Source organism: Poecile atricapillus, chromosome 11 (assembly GCF_030490865.1).
Source record: "Poecile atricapillus isolate bPoeAtr1 chromosome 11, bPoeAtr1.hap1, whole genome shotgun sequence".
Classification (NCBI taxonomy): Eukaryota; Metazoa; Chordata; class Aves; order Passeriformes; family Paridae; genus Poecile; species Poecile atricapillus.
The window spans coordinates 268,364-286,164 of record NC_081259.1 but is presented as its reverse complement, the minus strand read 5'-3'; the positions used below and the strand labels follow the sequence as shown (position 1 = coordinate 286,164).

Below are 17,801 nucleotides of genomic sequence, written 5' to 3'. Positions count from 1 at the left end.
TTTGACACCAATATTGAGCTGCATCAGCCAGGACGTCTCTGACTTTATCGTCGCCATTGCGACAAAGACCCGTGGACCGGGACCGCCGCCCGGGAAGCGCTGTGCAGCCGCCCACCCTCCGCCCGCCGACTCCCGTCGAACGGGCCCCGCCGGCCCGGCCCCCCCCCGCCACTCGTCCCGGTACTGCACCCCCGGGGCCGGCAGGGGGCGCTGCCCACCGCCCGCCAGCGCTGCCGGGGCCGCGCCGCTCCTCGGCGGGGAGCGCGGGGCGGGCAGCGCGGGGCGGGCGGCGCGGGGCGGGCGGCGCGGGGCGGGCGGCGCCCGCAGCCCCGGGCAGTGCCCTGCCGCCGGCCTGCCTCCGCCCGTGCCTGATTCCCGTAATCAATAATGCACGAGCTCGGCACCGTTTGCGGTGGTGGAGCTGGCACCGGCCTCGGGTTAGAGCCCAAAACCGAGGCCAGCGGAAGTCAGATCCGCCGCGCCCGGGACGTCCAGCCCCGGCAGCGGGGTGAGCGTGCAGGGACCGGGCAGGGTCCCCTGTCGGGGAAGTATCAAGTGTGTCACAACTCGTCTCGGCGGTCTGTGGGACAGGGGTCTCTGGGGCTGCCAGTGTCGGAGGAAGGCTGGGAGCCGTAGCGAATGCGAGAGCAGCGGGCGCTGGAGCAGGGGTCTGGGACCATACTGCGGGAGTTGCCGGAGCGAGCCCTGCGGGACCTCGTCTATCTCTCTCGCTCGCTCTTGCTGCCCGCAGGACGCAGGAATGGTATCCCCTTCCCAGCCTGGGGTTGCTGCTTCTGCTGGTGCTGCGGGACCCCGAGGCCGGTGAGTGAGAAGGGGCCGCCGGGAGCGGTCACCGCCGATGGATGCGTTCTCGAGGGCTGGTTCTGTCCCTCAACTGTGGAGCCGTTCTCCTCTACTGTGCGGGCCCAGGGAACGACTCCCAGGACTGACACCCGCTCCCGGCACTGACTGCTCTGCTCAGCCACCCGTAGTTGGGTTGGCCAGCCCCAGGCTGGGGGGCTCAGAGCTGTGGCTCAGGGTGAAGCCTCCCCTTTGTCACTGTGTCCTTACCCTTGTAGCAAGCCTGCCACAGACCCACTGTGGGACATTGAGCAAGCAGTTTCTGAGGGAAGGTGTGGATTGCATAGGAAGTGCAATGTTGCTCTTTCCTCCAGCCTGTACACCGGAGCCTGCTCCAGGACAGCGAGGGTGCTCCCGCACTCCGAGATCCTGGTGCAGGCGCTGCCCATCCTGGATAGGCTGGCTGCAGCCCATCCAGGATCCTGAGGAGTGTGGGGCCCGCTTGCTCCTGCTCTCCCACTGCCTGTGTGCTCAAGACGCATTTCCCACAGGACTACCTTCACTTGCCAGAGGAGGCCTTCCAGAGTATGCTGCTCAGTGTGAGACCTGAGGCCATGCAGTGAGTGCTTCCTGTCCCTGCTGCACTGCTCCTGGTACCAGCTGGAAGGTGGCCAGGGTGGTTGGGATGGGGCAGGGCGTGCGGAGCCGTGTGGTGATTGTGAAGCCTTGTGATTGGGGGGAAATCTGAATGGTGCCTCTGCAGGGGGATAGGGTGCTGGAAGGTCAGTGGGGTGGTGAGTACTGGGGTAAGAAGAAGCCTGAGCCATGGCTACAGCAGCGCATGTTTATGGGGTCTGACCTGACGCATTGTGGGTTACAGGATGCAGCAACATGCTGGGCACAGAAATCGCACAAGCTACAGGGGTCCTGGGTCCCACAGCGCTGGCACTACCACGGTCCCACTCAGTGCCGGAACTGCTGCAGCGGCGAGGGGATGCGGATGTCCTGCCCCTTCTCCAGCCGCCGTTCACAGTCGATCAGGTAGTTCACACCATCTATCACCAGCTGCACCAGTTCCACCTGCAGCAGGAGCACAGATGGTGGTGATTGAGGGACCACTTGGCCAGTCCTGTTGCATGCAGGGTAGGCACTGCCACTCCCAGCACCCACACGCTGGCCCCATCACACGGCCCTGGGGCTGCATGGGCACTGTGGGCTCGTCATGCAGACATGTTCCAGAACCTCCCTCCCCAGCTACATCTGGCACCCACCTCTGACTTCCCCAGACGGTCCAGGTTGGAGATATCAAAGACGCCGCCTTTGGCCGCAGTGTCCACACCACCAGTCCCACGCTTCTGTAGCCGGAGGTTCTCTAGGATCTTAGGGAAGCGGCTGTCCTGGTGCCCAGAGAAAGTGTCAGTGCTCAGCAGGATGAAAAACAAGGGAGTCAGGGTTCTTTAGCCAAATGCTCCCTGAGGCAGGCCCCTGCTGCTCACAAGGTCCTGTCAGTGGGTCACCAGCCCCACTCAGAGTCCTGCCCTGAGCAGACCCAGGTTGACACCCGGGACCTGGGCCCCTCTGGCCAGGAATGCAGGCAGGGGCTGGACCCTATGCCTCCTAGGGGAACCTGAGCATGATCCAGGGCTGGGTCCCATGTTGTCCTGCACCTTCGTGGCTGAGTTCCCCACAGTCCTAGCCTGGCTCACCACAAAACTGGCCATGGTAATACCTTGCTGAGCAGTGGCAGCTTGATGTGGACACCTGCTCGCAGCCCTGTGCCCAGGTTAGAGGGGCACGTCAGGATGTAACCCAGCCGCTCATTCCACATGAACTCCCAGCCTCGCTCCTGGATTAGCCGCTCCACCTGAGTTAGAGGCACAAGCAGTGGTTCAGCCCTGGCCAAGGAGCACCCAGCAGAGGGCGAGCACCACAGGAGCCCTGCTTGCCCTCTTTGCCTGTTTATGGGGCTGGCACAGCAGAAACTGTTGGACACTCACCTCCTTTAGGCCCCGGCAGAACCGCTCAAAAACGCGCTTCATGTTGCCCCCCTTCTCCATGGAGATGACACGTGTGTGGTCCTCCTCATTGATCCAGATCAAGAAGGTCTTCTGGTGGTTATGCCTAGGGACAGGACAGTGTTTGGCTGTGATGGTAGCTTGCAGAGACCCTGTGCCCACTCAACTGCGCCCCTTCCTGTGGTGTGCCCCTGCCACTGTGGTGCCAGTGCTGCCCTCGGTTCCAGTGTGCTGACTGCACCAGGGTGGGCAGCCAGGAGATGCTCCTGGAGATGGGCCAGTGCCCATCCGTATGTTTCACTGCCAGTGATGGGAGCTGTCTCCAGTGCCTTGGGCACAGGTGGGTGCCAGCATGGTGGTGACCCAGCTTGGACTGAGGATGGAAGCATGGCTCCTGCACCATGCAGGCAGCAGGAGGGCGCATGTGAGGTGTGGAATGTGCACTGGAGGGCTGGGTTAGGTGCAGCTGGAGCTGGGGACCATGTGTACCCTGGAGATATTTTCCACATAAAGACACAGTGTCAGCAAGGGTGGCATGGGCAGACAAGTGTGCTGGCTCTTGTTCTGTAGGAGCGTGGGATGTTGCATGGCTGTGAGAAGATGCTGGGAGGGAGCAGTAAGATGCGATTGTGGCAGGGTAGGTTTGGTGTCACACAGAGTGTGCAGAAGCCAGGAGGAGTGCTGGGGATTTCCCAGAGAGCAGAAGGCTATTACAGGTTTTTGGCAGCCTTAGAGTGCAAGGTGCTGCAGGATGGTGAGAGCAGGCAGGATTGACAGCAGGTACTGGTTCCACAGTCCCTCTTCCCAGTACCATGCTGTGTTTGCGAAGGAAACAGAAGGCTGTTGACAGTGGTGCACAAGGAGCTCCCAGGTAATGCCACAGAACCCAAGGTGAGCATGGCCCAGGGGCACTGGTGCCACGTGCTAGGGTCTGTGGCATGGCAAACATGGGAAATGTGGGTGGCAGGGCTGAGACGGATGGAGCAGTACCATCCCCCCCATCTCTGTCCTGCCACCCAGTGCCAGGGCAGAACCTCACCAGATCCCTCGGGCGTCAGGCCAGTCCCGAGCCATTCCTGCTGCTGTCAGGAGCGGGGACACCGGCTTGTCAAAGAGGAAGTGGTCCTGGAGGGAGGCAGAGTTCATGGGCTCACCCAGGCTGCATGGCTGGAGCCAGGGCACCCTCACTGGTTCCAGTACTCCCTGTCTCACTGGTCACAGCTGCCATGCAGGAGATTCACCGCGGCTCTCCCAGGCAGCTCCTGTGGGCAGGAGCCCTTGACTTCCTGGCCTGGGAGGCAGAATGTTGCTGGTGCACAGACCACCCAGTGCCAGGGGCTGGTAGGGCACCAGCAGAGTGCCATGAGCCCTTCTTCCTCTGGGCATAGGCAGGGAAATGGGGGCAAGAGTCAGAGGTGACCATGAGCTGCTGGGACTGAGTTCAGAGAGCTTCTGGCTCATGAGGGCTGAGCAGCACTGTGCTGTTGGCATGCCTTGCTAGGGCAGGGGTCCTGGTTGAAGAAGACAGCAGAGCTGCAAAAGAAGGATGCAACCTCCCAGAGAGGCAGTGCCAGGAAGGGGTCCTGCTCTGCATGCACCCGAGGGGGGCTGGTCGGGAGCTGCACTGACTCACATCAATGAGCTGCTGTTGCTCCTTCTCAGTCATCTCGCTGAGGCGGTAGTACCGGCCTGCCAGGTCCCCGGTGAGGCCACTCAGAGCATCCACAGTCACTTTCTCCACCTCTCGTCTCTCGGCACGGGTGCAGGCTGGTGGCAGGCTCAGGCCACGGATGCTGCGGCCAGTCCGGACCCGGGACGAGAGCACATAGCGCTCATCAAACTGGCCAAACTTTATCTGGAACAGACAGAAGCCACAGGGTGTTCATGGGGTGGCCCTAGCCCCAAGGCAGGACACCTGCATGCAGCACCACTGTCCAGCTTCTGCACCTTTGTGGCGTCCAGGTCTGTGGTGTGCTTCATGGTGCGGGGGTTGTATCCATTGTGCCTCTCCTGAATCACAGGGTCAAACAGGTCGGCAAACACCTGGAAGAAAGTAGGACAATGTACAGCAGACCAAGGGCTTCATGAAGCCTCTGCCACAAGCCTGGCAGGGCCACACTGCCAGTGTGGGAGACAGTGTGTCCTGCAGTGCAACAGCAATCCACAGGGCAAATGGAGCAGGATGCTGCAGGACTCCAGGAACAGCTGCTCCAAAGGAGCCCTGTGTACTGCAGCAGCACGTGGAGACTTTCCAGGGGCCTCTCCAACTGCTCAGGCTGGGCAAGAGGAGGTGGGCAGTAATATCCCAGGCTGCTGGTTGTACCATTGGTACTGGGACTCCTCTGGCTGCTGCAGGCAAGGCTCTGGCTGCTACTCACCTCATAGGCCTCTTCATCACCAGCTACGATGCCCACAGTCTTGATGAAGGGGTGGCCAGGGTTGTCAACGCCAGTCTGAATGCACTGGTCCAAGGTCCAGCCATTTGGGGTTGCCTTGTCACAGAGCCTGGCGTAGATGGCTGGTGTCAGGTTGCTGGCCATGCAATTGTTGTGCTTCCGCAGGTCGGGGTACTCAGCGCTGTGGGAGGAGACACCAATGAGTTCTTTGGGGTGAGGGGACCCCAGCACTTTTGCCTGTGCTCCACAGAGGCTTTTGGTGCAGGTATGGGCAGGGGAGCTCAGGGAGGGGTCAAATGCTCTGCTTATCCACAGCAGCTGGGAGCAGGAAGGCAGTTACAGGCTTTGCAGGGCAAGGGAAGGGAGAGCCCAAGCCCAGAGCTGGCACTGAACCAAGACAAAAGTCCACAGGCAAATCTGGACCAGTCCTTAGGGAGCAGCTCCTTATCAAACACACAGCAGGGCCACAGGGTGGGACAACCTGCCAGGTGAGCAGTGGGGCCACGTGAGCCCATCCCCACACTGAGCTGCCAGGGCAGCTGGGCTGCAGAGTGGGGGTCCCACTCCCCTTGTCCTCCCTGGGGCTGCCCTTATGCCAGCTCAAATGGGAGGGGGCTGCTCCCTGTCTGCTGATGCAGTGGGTAGGAGAGGCAGGCATGCAGTCTGGCTTGCTTAGCTTCTGGACCCCCACACCTCTGCTCCCCAGATGCTGTGGGGCAGGAGATTGGCTGACCCTGATCTGCAGCCAGTGGGAACAGCACAGTCCCAGTGCAGTTTATTGTATTAGGGGGATACTTTCCTCTAATCAGCTTAGTGGGAGGCTGTCTCTTGACCTCATTCCCACTTTAGACAGGCTTTGTACTTGTTCTGTGCTCACAGGGAAACTGGCAGGGCAGGACCCTGCCAGCGCTTGCCTTGGCCAAATCTCTCTTGAGGGTGCCTCCACTCACCTTAGTGGGACAGGGCCGGCCCTTGTTAGCCCAGGAGACCACATTGGTTGCTGGAGGGGGTCCTGCATCCCTGGAGACACCTTTCTGAGAGACGCCTGCTTTGGGGGTGACATAGCTTGGGGGGATCCATGTGGGAGATAAGGTGTCTGGCCTAGGGCAGCTCTGGTTGTTGAGATCAACAGTCAGCAGCACTAGCATCAAGTCCTGGCACTCCCCTGTGCTCATCTCCTGCTCTTGGGCTGAGTGCTCACACTGGGCATTGGTTCTGGCTGCCAGCACCAATCCTGTGCTGCAATGCAGAGCCCTGTGGCTGCCACAGCCTCCTCCCCTGTGTCTGCAGGCCAAGGAATGTGGCCCTTCGCCCACAGCTTGGCTACTGCTAATCGCTTCCTGTGCTGTGCAGAAACAAAGGGAGGCTGGGCTCCCACTGCAACGTGTGGGGAAGCACTAGCAGCTCCTGCCTGGACCAACAGAAGAAGGCATTTGCTCCAGACAAGAACTCGTCCCAGGGTTGAGGGGGCTGAGGGCTTCTCCCAGCCCACACACAGACCTGTGCCCTGATGAGATGATGCAGCTAAGAGGCTGATGTGGCATGCCTCCCTCACTGCTTCTGCCCCTGTCACCCGCTGGCCATTGTTTCTCCAGGGTGACGCACTTGTAAAAAGCATTTGCTGATCAGAATGGGACACTTGGACAGGTTTCTCCACTGCTCAAGCGTGGTCATGCTGGTAGGTGGACCACTTGCTGTGCTTCCTGTGTGACAGAGGATGCCCAGGGGCAGTAGAGGTTCCTAAGGAAAGCCAGCTTACTCTCAGCAAGCAGGAGATTGCTATGGGTTGAAGCATGCTGTCTGCCACAGCTGTCTATGTCTTCCCTGAGGTGTTCAGCATCCAAACCCTGAGACTCTAGGCTCTGCCTGCAGATTCTGTGCCTACTACAGTGCTGACAGAGCACCTGGTTGGAGCGTACCCTCCCCTGAACAGCCCCAGACCACAGCCAGCAAATCGGGGCAACCTCTCTTCAGCCTTTCTTGAGCACCTGAGCTTGGATGGATGTCGCCAGGACCAGCTGGGTAATGCTGGGGTGAAGGTCCTGAGCACCTGGCACTGTGCTCACCGTGGTGCCACAGAGCTGGTGGGGGAAGCTGTGTCCAGGCTGACGCTGGAGGGCTCTGGCAGTGGCACCACACTCCTGCCATATGCTCAGGGTGTCCAGGGGTCCTCTGTCATAGTGTCAAGATGATGCTGCACCCGGACTGCTTTGACCCCCTTGGTTTTGGTCCATAAGGCTGATTTTAAAATTATGGCCATTTCAGCACCATCTATTTTGTTCCCGCAAACAAAATTTTTGTTTTGTGCCACAGCACTGAGTGATACCTTAAAAGTCTTTTCCAAGCTCAATGATTCCATGATTCCGTGGTTCTGTGGTACTGTGGGCTCCTGCCTGGCTGCAGAGCCTGGAAGCGTGGATGTCTGCCAGGAGTGCAACTCAGCACTGCCGCCCACGCTGTCCTGTAGTCACCTCAGCCTGCCGTCCTGCCCATGACCTCGGGGTGCAGCTGCCCGCAGCACCTGCCCTCTCTGCCCTTGAGCAAGCAGGTGGCTGACCCCACAGCAGCCCTGCTCAGCAGCCAGCAGGGATTATTATTCTGTCATCTACTGACTGGGCAGCTTCTCCAGAAATGACAGCCACCTGCACCTCCCCACAGCTCTTCCCCTCTAATGTGGCAGCCTCCAATGCCCTTCCTGGCATCACTGGCTTGAGGTGCCCAGGCAGTCCCAGCCACACACGGACTCTGGAGAGGCGTGGGGTGTGTATGGTGAGAGCAGCAGACCCCGTGTGGTGGAATGGAACTGGGAGCTGGCAGGAGCCAAGCATGAGGCTTGCTTACGCAGGGAGGAGGGGGCTTGGCCTTTGTCTGGAGATGCTTTGGCAGGGAGCCCCAACATTGTGGCCCAAATGTGCTGCTATAGTGGGAGAAGGCACAGGGTGCCCATGTCTCCTTGAGGTGGAAGTGCCTGTGCCCTCCCAGCATGGTGGTTTATACTGCAGTGCATCTGATAGGAGGCTGTGGGGTGTTGCTCAGACCCCTTAGGGCTGCTGCCAATGTCTCTGGTTAAGACTAGAGGGGCAAAATCCTCAGATGAGTCAGATGGAGAGTGAAGGACAGATCATAGGGCTCTGTCCAGGTTCTTTTCAAGTGTCAGCACTGTCACAAAACCATTCCCAACTGAAGAGAACCCCCCAGGAGACACATTTTAGAGCTTCTCAGTCACAGCCCCACCTTGACTTCATCCTGTCCTGACCTGATGTCTGCTTCTCTGCAGTTGTGCAGAAAGCTGGAAAACACTCCCGTCTTGGGAGATAAATAATTAATAACATCCGTCCTTTGTAGCTCTATGAACTCATTCAATTTCTGTCCCCGACTTTCTGTAGCCCAACGCAGCTTGCCAGAATCCCAGTGCCAGCTCCTTGTGAGCCCTCCACATGCCCAGGGCTCCCAGCCTGCAATGCAGCACCGCGACACACTACTCTGACTGTCAGCATTTGGTGCAGGGATGGCAGCAGCTGCCGGTGTGTGGAGCAGCAACGTGCTGCCTCCTTCCCACCCTGCTCCTTCCCTGTACACTGTCTCTGCTGGCATTGGGATGGGCAGGAAAACTCAGTCCTCATTTTCCTGGCCCGCCTCTAGGATGTGCTAAGCCAAGCAGCTGTTGCCAGTGTAAGGACTGCCTGGACTTACTTGGCCACCATGTCCCTCTCCCCTTCTGACCTGTTCCTATTCTGCCTTAGCTCTTGTGAGACACAGGTAGCTACTGCATCCAGTCCTGTCTGGCACCATGCCCCTCTGTGCTCCTCAGGGCTGGCAGCACAAACACTGGGCAGGACCAGCCTCTGTCCCCTCCACCCCACTTGCCATGGCAAGTGATGGTGAGCAGTACCATGAGAATGTGAGCTACTTGGCCCTCCTGGCCAGGCTGGGCTCCCTGGGGCAGTAAAGAGTCATTTGGAGGGGAGTGACGTAAGAGCTTCTGGTCTAGAGCTTGAACCTTAGCATTGTGCTGTAGATGTGACACTTATCTGGCTTAAGGGATCAGGTGCCGGGTGTGCAAACAGGGCCAGGGCTCTTGCAGAGCTGGCGTTACCTCAAAAGCACCCTTAAGCCAGCCTGTGGCTGTGTATGCACTCACTTGGCCCAGCTCAACTCTGTGCCCACGTCCCAGAATCCTGATTGCACATCTCACTGTCATCCAAAATCTACCCAAGGGGCTGTTTGCTCAGTACCCACAGACCCCTCCAGTTCTCCCTTTAAAAACTGGCCCAGAGAGGGAAGAGCCAGGACATGCCAGCAAAGCTTCTCTTTTCAATAGAAGAGTCCCTGTCCTGAAGGCAGGCACATGGGAAGGCTGGCACAGCCAGATGAGGTTGGGCCAGGGGCTGCTCTGACACCAGCTCTCACAGTCAGAGATCCTGGGTGTTCTGCCAGCAGGACAAAATGGACCCTTTGCTCCATCCTGTTCCTGCCAAGATATTGGCAAAGTCTCCCTGGCCTCTCTTGGGCTGAGTCCCCACCGGCACTGGCGGTCCCAGCACTACTGCCTCCCAAGCTGGCTCATCTCCCAAACAACCCCCACCTCTGGGCTCCCGGTCATCCCGGGAAGTCACCCAGGACCCCAATCCTACTGTCAAGCATTAGTCCCCTCCCGCTCTCCCACGTCCCCGACTGCAGCGGCTCCTCCTGGTACTCTGGGTCCACTCAGGGCAGCTGTCTGCTCCGGGACTCCCTGCCCGGCCCGCAGCACGCAGAGCCAACCCCCGGGCACGGGAATGTGCCGGGGCGGCCCCCGCAGCCCTCACGGCCGCTGCCAGCGCGGGTCCCGTGAAGGGGGCCCGCGGCAACCCCGACGAGCCCCGGAGAGCCGGGACCTGCGGGACTGTCCCCGGGCCACGGCTGTGCCGGCGACCAGCAGCCCGAGGCGGGGCGCATCCGTCCAACACGGCCGAGCCCTGCGGCCGCTCCCCGTTCCCCTCGTGGCCCGGGGCCCCGCGGCCGGCACGGGCTTGGTTTAGGGCCTCCCGGTCCTTCCAGCCATGGACGATCAACTTCCATTGCGCCGCCCCCATGAGCTGCTCCGGGACCCACCGCCCAGGCTCCAGCCGGGGGCGGCCGCCTCGCCCGCCCCCGGTGCCGCAGAAATCGTCCCCCGCCCGCCGCCCCCCGCCCGTGCGCCCCCGCCGCCCGTGCACATTACCTGGGCGGGTATCGCCGACGCTGATGGTCGCCCGCGCTGACCGAGTCCCGGGCGAGTAGGAAGCCGGCGGCGAGAGAACCGGCGCCCACCATAGCCAGGAGGCCGGCGGAGCGGCGAGCGGAGAGAGCGCGGCCGAGGGTGCTGGCCATGGCGGAGCGGCGGAGCAAGCGCGCCGGGGCGGGCAGCGGACGTGAGGGGAATGGGAACGGGAACGGGAACGGCGGCGGGGCGCGCGGGGGGCGGGGAGCCGGCGGGGCACGGGGGGGGCTGGCGGCACCGCCACCTGCTTGGCTGCCCCGCCCCGCCCCGCCCCACCGAGGCGCCGCCGCCGCTTTCAGCACCGCTCGCCGGACAGCGCCGGAGGGGTGGCTGCGCCGGGACGGGCCGGCTCCGTGCCGGGACCCGCGCCTCGAAGCCGCTCGCCGCGCCCTGGGGCGGGCAGGCGGGCGCGGCCGGGTCAAAGTTCGTCCACCTGAAGCCGGGAGCGGCAATCACGACTCCTCGACGGGATGCGACCCACGATGGGTCGCGGAGTCGGGAGCCTGTTCTCGGCGGTCACCAGCCCTCCCGCAGTGCTCTGTACCCACCACACCGGCGGAGCCGCACCGGCGGGCCAGGGAGCGCTCCGCGTTCGCCACCGCAGACTCCCAAGGAACGGGAGCTGCTGGCGCAGCGCCGGGCTGCTCCGGGACACGGGAAGCGGCCGCCCGGTAGAGCCGCGCGCCAAGCCCGGTACGGCCGCTACGGGCGCGTGTCCCGCCCGGTGCAGCCGCGCGCTCGCCGTTCCAGCACGGACCCGGCGCGGGGCCCGCGCCCACGTGCGCGCAGCAGGTCCCGCCGCCGCCGCCAGGGGTCGCCACGCCGTGCCCGCTCGCGTCCCGGCCGGCCCCGCCTCCCCCGCACCGATTGGCTGCCTGCGGCCGTCAGCAGGCGGTGATTGGCCGGCGGCAGCGGCCGCAGCGCAGGGTGCGCTCGGAGGCCGCAGGTGAGCGGAGCGAAATGGCGGCGCCTGGCGTGGCGCCCCCTGCTGCCGGCGGCGGGGGCAGGGGCGGCCGAGGGGCCGGGGCACGGCAGGGGCCGGGTCGGGAAGCGAAGCGAAGCGCAGGGCGGGGAGGGGTAGGGCGGCCGGCCGGTCGCGCCGCTACTGGGCCCTGTTTGTCGGTGGCTGTCGGGGAGCGCCGGGTGGGCGGCAGCGGCGGCGCCACGGCGAGGCGCGGCCCGGTCCCGTTCCGCCCCCGCGGCCCGGTCCCGTACCGCCCCCGCGGCCCGCCGCCGTCATTCGCCTGTGCCTGCCGGGCCCGGGGTCCGGCCCCGCACGGCGCGGGAGCTCCGCCCGACTCGGGCGAGGCTCGCCCAGGCCGCTCGGGGCCGCCGCGCTCGGCCTGCCGGTGCCGGTGCCGGTGCCGCTGCCTGCGCGCAGCCCGGGCGGCGGCCCTCTGCCCCGGCTGCTAGCGGGCACTCGCGCCGCTCTCCCGGCCCCATCTCGGCCCCGGCCCCTGCCCCGTTCTCCGGGGCCGCTGTCTCTGCCGAGCCCGGCGGGCCGGCGCCTGGAGCCGCCACGGTGTGCGCGGGGTGGAGCGGCGGCGGCCCCCCCGCAGTAAAGGCTCGGTGACAGCGACCGTGTCGGGGGGATTCCCGTGCTGAGGAATTTCACACTTTACAGGTCTCACGAGCCTGATTAAATATTTCGTTATGAGCAATGAGAGACGGGTCTCGCCGCTGTGCGCGGCACAGCCCTGCTCGGTGTGCGGGGTGAACAGAGACACCATCTAAACCCTCCCTTGTGCTTCACGCTCCAGGTTTGCAGCTCTTGGTGTCTTCGGGCTCACCGAAAGCACTGCTTGAATGGACTGAACTTGACTTTAGCTTCCTGACCTTCAATGGCTGTGTTACCAGAACAGAGGGATTTCTCTGATACACCAAGTCCAAATAGCTTTAATTATTAACCCTAGAATAGGTGATATTTCTGTTCTGAAGCAATTAAGTGCCCGTGATAAGAGCACAGCTTTCACCATTTTAAAGTATGGAATTAACCTTAATGCAAACAGCCCTTGTAACAGTGGAGGTTGATCATGCAAAGGTGTGTTCTGGTCATGCATGCAAAGGTACTTCACTGCTCAGGGCCTAAGCTTTCAGGGTTGGTTTTTTGGACTGGTTGGTTGTAGGGCCGTCAGTAGTTTCAGGTAGATCTACAAGACATTGCCAGCACTAGTGTTTTAAGATGCCAGCTGTGTGTATTTTTAGATGTCATGATCCTGCACGTACTTGACCTGGCTTGGCTCGGCTGTGGGTCTCCAAGTTGGATCACGCTTGCAGGCGTTGTGCATGCTGGGGTATCCCGAGTTCTGCTGCCGACTGTATGATGAGCCATGCTCCTGTCCGTCAGCCTGCTGCTAGACCTGCATCTGCACCTTTTGTTTAAAAACTGAAATGAAACAAAATCCTGATATGCAAACACATTCTTTGGTTGGTTAATGCCACACTGAGTACAAACTTCATACAAGACCTAATCACACCTTTCCTCTTAAATGTCTGGGACTTCAGAAGCAGGGCATGAAGAATCTCTTTGTTTTGTGAGCACCCTTATCTGAGCAACACCAGAATGATCTGCTGGGGAACCAGAAAACAATTTACTATCTAGTTTTTTTTCACTGATACAGGGCAATCTAGAGAGCTGAATCAGTCCCAAGCCATCAGAGGCAAGGTCTGTGGCTCCATTTAGGGTTGTGTGTCAGCAGATTCAGATTGCTAAATGGGTAATTATGGTAACCTTTGGTATGAGTGTGCAGCAGGTCACAGCTGCACTTCTTGGAAGTGCAGCAGGAAAGTCTTTAGCTGGAGCAGCTGGCATGTACTTCCTCCTGTATCTGTGACAGGACTACCAAGCCTGAGTATTGTGACTCAAAGCAGAATCATCCAGAGCACATGCATGTGCCAGAGCTGCATCAGTGCTCTTGTCTCCCTTGGATGACACAGCAGCATTAACTCAACACTGATTTTTCTTGCTGTGATTAGTGAGAGGTGAGGCCCATAGCACTCTCAGCTACTGGGAGCTGGGTGAAATGTATGTCTTCTATGAGCAGTTAGCTCAGAACCATCAGCCTGCTGTGGTTGATGTGAAAAGTGTGGGCTGTGTGCTGTGCAGGAACCTGTAAGGGTTCCATAATGGCAATAGCCACCCTCCTGGCATATGAGCCCTATGGGCCCTGGCATATGAGCATATGCCAGTTCAACACTAGAACTGACTCTGGTGTGGTGGGCAAACCAGTCTGCCACTGTCCTTAGATACCAGAATAGAACTCCACTTGCCTGTGTCCATTTAAGGCCAGCAGTCTGAGTTTCTGATGCCTTAGTTATGCCTGTAGCTCTGTTTCATCAAGAGTCTAGTTGCTTTGTAGAAGTCTATGGTAAGTGATCTGCTTTTAAGAAAAACTAGAAAAAGGTTCTGGTTAACCCTGTCCCCACACCTGAAATCATGAGGCGTTCCTTATTAACATCATGGGCATTCACTGTACTATCAGTGGCTGTCAGCTTCAGTGAAGCTCTGAGTTTTTACCTGATGTGAGTATGGTGTCACAGAGCTGTAGAGCAAGGAAGAGGCTTTTTCTCTGGAATAGGAGTAGGAATATAGAGAGGTTGTTGCTTTCTGAGTTCTCAGGGCAAAGGTTTTCCTGCTGCTTGATCTGTTGTTTTTTTTTCCAGGAGGGAGGGGAGAGAGAGGGATTGGAGAAAATAACCCTCCTCCTCCTTTTGCATGGTTTGCTTCACTTCATTAAATCATCAGCCATCAAGCTGACAGTGTACCTGCTCAGGGCTCATTCTGTACTGATGTGCTGAGGCAGCAGGAGAAAGGCATGAAAATGGTTCCTGGGTATTTTGAGAATCCCAGTCTTGTTCTCTGGAGATAGCAGGGCTATGTGGAGTGCACAGTAAATGCCTCTATAGCCCGGTCTGCCAGCACTGTTCCTCCCACTAGCAGCGAGCACTGATGGTGAGTATCAGCTCTGACTGCTGCTGATTGAGACATTTCAGTGCCAGGTATGTGCTGTGCTTTGAGGATTTTGTGGGACCAGCAGCACTGGGCTCGGTGCATGGGATTAAGATGGAGGAGATCATCCTTGGTGGTATGTAAGAGAGTCCAGGCTTGCTGTGTTTCCTGTGTGGTTTCTGTTGGGTTGATGTCTGCTCCCCCAGTGGATCCAGCAGTGGATCCTTAAGCAGGAGGAATGCTTTTTGCTACTTTATAAGGAAAAGCACAGTGAAAGACACTTGCTTGACACTGTAGGTGGAGCTTAGGTCAATGGTGAACAGCTGTGTCCTTGGCATGTACAGGTCAGTTGAATGGTGTGTTCAGACTCTGGCCCCTCTGGGGCAGGCAGTGCTGCTCTTGTAGGTGACAGTGGAGGACATGCTCCTTCCTGACATTTCTAACTCATAGCATATATTCAGCAACTGGTCAAAGGAGGTGATTGTTCCACTCTGCACTGGTCACGTCACTAAGCCTAAGTTCAAGAGGCCTGTGGACAATACTCTCTGGCACATGATGGGGTTCTTGGGATGTGTGTTTTCGGGGCCAGGAGCTGGACTCAGTCTTGATGGATCCCTTCCAGCTCAGTGTTTTATGTGATTCTATGACAGGTTGCTAACCCAGACACCCTGACTTGCATCTCAAACTGTTGCTGATGCTCCCTCTGTATCTTCTTTCCCTGACATAGTTTTCACTTGGTTTTCCTCCTCCCTGCAAACTCCTGCACCTCTCAAACTGTTCTCTTTGTTACTGTAGGCCTTCTTGAGCTGAAAGGATGAAAATTGGGAATTGGAAAATCACTGTCACTGACCTGAACTTTATCCTGACTTCTGGAGTCCCAGTTGATGTCGTTGGGCAAATGAGTCTTCAGGAGTGTCCCCTGTCCTTGTCCATGATTTAGGCAGCGGCTGGACATGCATCACTGTAAGGGTTACATGATTTCAGTGCCGGTGGTGACGCTGTCCCAGTGCAAGGGGATTAATTGCAAAATGGAACTGCTTATATAAAATGATCCAGAACTTCAGATCCCCTCCCACCCTGAGAGTGTCTTCCTATTCCCTCTTTTTGTGCTGGGCAGCACTGTCCCTGGGCTCCCTCATGCCGGATCAGTCCCTGCCCTTCCCGCCATCACTTGCTTCCATCATGCAGCTGGTCTTGGGATCACCCTGACCCAGTGTGAGCACACGTCTGACCTTTTGCACACTGTAATTCCAGAGCGGGATGGTTGGCCACCGAAGCTGCAATGTCGTCCCTGACGACCTCCAGTGAGGGAGAGAACTCCACTCCCAGGTTTGTTGTCGGCTCCAGAGATGATGAGACAGAATTTCTGGGATCAAACATGAAGACAGACGAAACCGATTTTTTTGAAGACGATGAAGAGGAGGAGTCGGTAAGGAGGTCCCAGCATCCTGGACTGGAGCATCTGTGCAGAATCCCTGGGTCTCAACCAGGTTTTGTATGGTTACTGCTGGGGCTGTAGGTAGTTGGAACTGCAGGGGACACAGCTCCTGGCTGTGTGGCACAGCTGTGGGACACAGCAGTGGCATTTATGACAGGACACATTATGTCATGCTGCCATGCTCGTGCATCAGGAAATCCAGCTTTTTTGCTTGCAGGTCTGATTCAGGAAAACTAGTGGATTTCTTTGTTCTAGAGACTTAACCTGACTCTCCTGTAAGCCTTTCTGTTTCACCTGGGAAATTTTTGAGGAAAACTGGCACCTGTGAAAAGGGCAAAGGTGTCTCTGCAGAAAGAAAGCATTCATTTTTTCAGTAACCTCCAGGCACGGGATGCAGAAAAAATGCTTTTGGCCCCTATTCAGTGTTATATTAAATGCTACTAAACTGATCTCTTTCTTCCCCTCTGTCAGCCACCAGAACGGCAGATCGTGGTAGGAATCTGTGCCATGACCAAAAAGTCCAAGTCAAAGCCCATGACACAGATTCTGGAGCGTCTGTGCAAGTTCGAGTACATCACAGTGGTGATCATGGGGGAAGATGTTATTCTGAATGAACCGGTGGAGAACTGGCCTTCTTGTGACTGCCTGATATCCTTCCACTCCAAAGGTAACACATCTGTAGCAGTCCTTAGCATGCTTGAGCTGTGGGCAAGGGAGTTTTCTTTCAGCTTTCCCCTCTGTCCTCACCCTGTATTTCAGGATTCCCCCTGGATAAGGCAGTTGCTTATGCCAAGCTGTGCAAGCCATTTCTGATCAACGACCTTGATATGCAGTATTACATCCAGGACAGGTGGGTGTCTGTGAGCCACTAAAGCCCCTTCCTTCTTCCTCTGATTCTTCTCAGCATGCTGTGGAAACTTCATGTTCCTGGTCACAAAGGAGTGAGATGAGGAGGAAGGGGACCTTAGCAGTGGCTTTTTGGGGTTTTTCCAAAGCATGGAGGGGATGGCTTTGAGGGTAAAACCATGCTTTGTTCTCTGGTGTAAATGTCTTGTAAGGAGTGGTTGGGATGTAGGGAGTGGAAGAGTTCTCACAGAATAAGACTGCCATGACTAAAGGAAAAAGATTAGTCTCGAGGGAGGAGAGCACAGTGGTGAGGTGGGGCTCTGGGTCAGAAACTGGGAGCAAGGCTGGGTCAGAATCTGTGGAATGTGTGTTGGTCAGACACATGAGGTTTCTCAGTCATCTGTTGGTAGATGTCACCAGCAGCCATGTGCTTGAGCTCTTATACCCAGGCTGCTTTGTCTGTGTGTGGTTAGGGCTCCTGACAGGTCCTAAACCTTGTGCCCTGTCTTTGGCATGGTGAGCAGTTTTATGTGGCTGCTGGCAGGCATCTCAAGGTGTAACTAGTGAAAGAACTGGGGTTTGCCCCTTGACACAAGATGAAGGAAGGCTCCTGCTGCTTCTGCCAGGCCTGGGCACTGGACAGCTTGGCATGACAGGGCACTCTTCCAGAGGGTGTGTCTGGGTGGTTGGTGTGTACTGGATATGCTGCTGTGCTTTGGGCACATGCTGATAATTGAGCATCCTTGTTTAGGTCAGGTAGAGATTTACTGTGATGCATGTGTGTCCAGAGAAGGACTAAAGCAAACCCCACATCCAGCAGGACTCGGCCAGAGAGCTGAGAAGTACCTGCAATCTGTCTTCATGCTTTTTTGTGTTCATCTGACTGTGTTCTTCATCAGTGGGAGTGAAGTCTTTCCCTTGATGTGTACTGAGAACCTTCTAAACTCTTCTTGACACTTCTGTTATGATACACTTCTGTCCTCTGCAGGCGTGAAGTGTATCGGATCCTTCAAGAGGAGGGAATAGATCTGCCCCGCTATGCTGTGCTTAATCGAGATCCTGACAGACCAGAAGGTCGGTGTCCAACCTCTACTGAAAACCATTTCCCCAGGCT

The 17,801-nt window shown here is 58.2% G+C and overlaps 2 protein-coding genes across 13 annotated transcripts in view; one reads left to right on the top strand and one right to left on the bottom strand.

Moving 5' to 3' along the window:
• Positions 1 to 1,631: 1,631 nt before the first annotated feature.
• CKMT1A (creatine kinase, mitochondrial 1A) lies at positions 1,632 to 10,645 on the bottom strand. Its single transcript, XM_058846804.1, has 9 exons — positions 10,416 to 10,645; positions 5,195 to 5,393; positions 4,764 to 4,859; positions 4,450 to 4,671; positions 3,856 to 3,941; positions 2,799 to 2,922; positions 2,531 to 2,665; positions 2,073 to 2,198; positions 1,632 to 1,881 (listed from the first exon to the last, which is right to left on the bottom strand). The coding sequence occupies exons 1-9, from the start codon at positions 10,562 to 10,564 to the stop codon at positions 1,765 to 1,767; spliced, it is 1,254 nt and encodes a 417-aa protein (XP_058702787.1). The 5' UTR covers positions 10,565 to 10,645; the 3' UTR covers positions 1,632 to 1,764.
• A 684-nt stretch (positions 10,646 to 11,329) lies between these two features.
• The window catches only part of PPIP5K1 (diphosphoinositol pentakisphosphate kinase 1), a 43,821-nt gene continuing 37,349 nt past the window's right edge, over positions 11,330 to 17,801 (top strand). For all 12 annotated transcript variants that reach the window (XM_058846833.1, XM_058846830.1, XM_058846826.1 and 9 more), the window contains exons 1-6: positions 11,330 to 11,400; positions 15,199 to 15,366; positions 15,658 to 15,832; positions 16,313 to 16,508; positions 16,601 to 16,691; positions 17,676 to 17,761. In XM_058846833.1, coding sequence (XP_058702816.1) covers positions 15,686 to 15,832; positions 16,313 to 16,508; positions 16,601 to 16,691; positions 17,676 to 17,761 — 520 coding nt within the window. In that variant the 5' untranslated portion in view covers positions 11,330 to 11,400; positions 15,199 to 15,366; positions 15,658 to 15,685. The remainder of the gene's footprint in view (positions 11,401 to 15,198; positions 15,367 to 15,657; positions 15,833 to 16,312; positions 16,509 to 16,600; positions 16,692 to 17,675; positions 17,762 to 17,801) is intronic.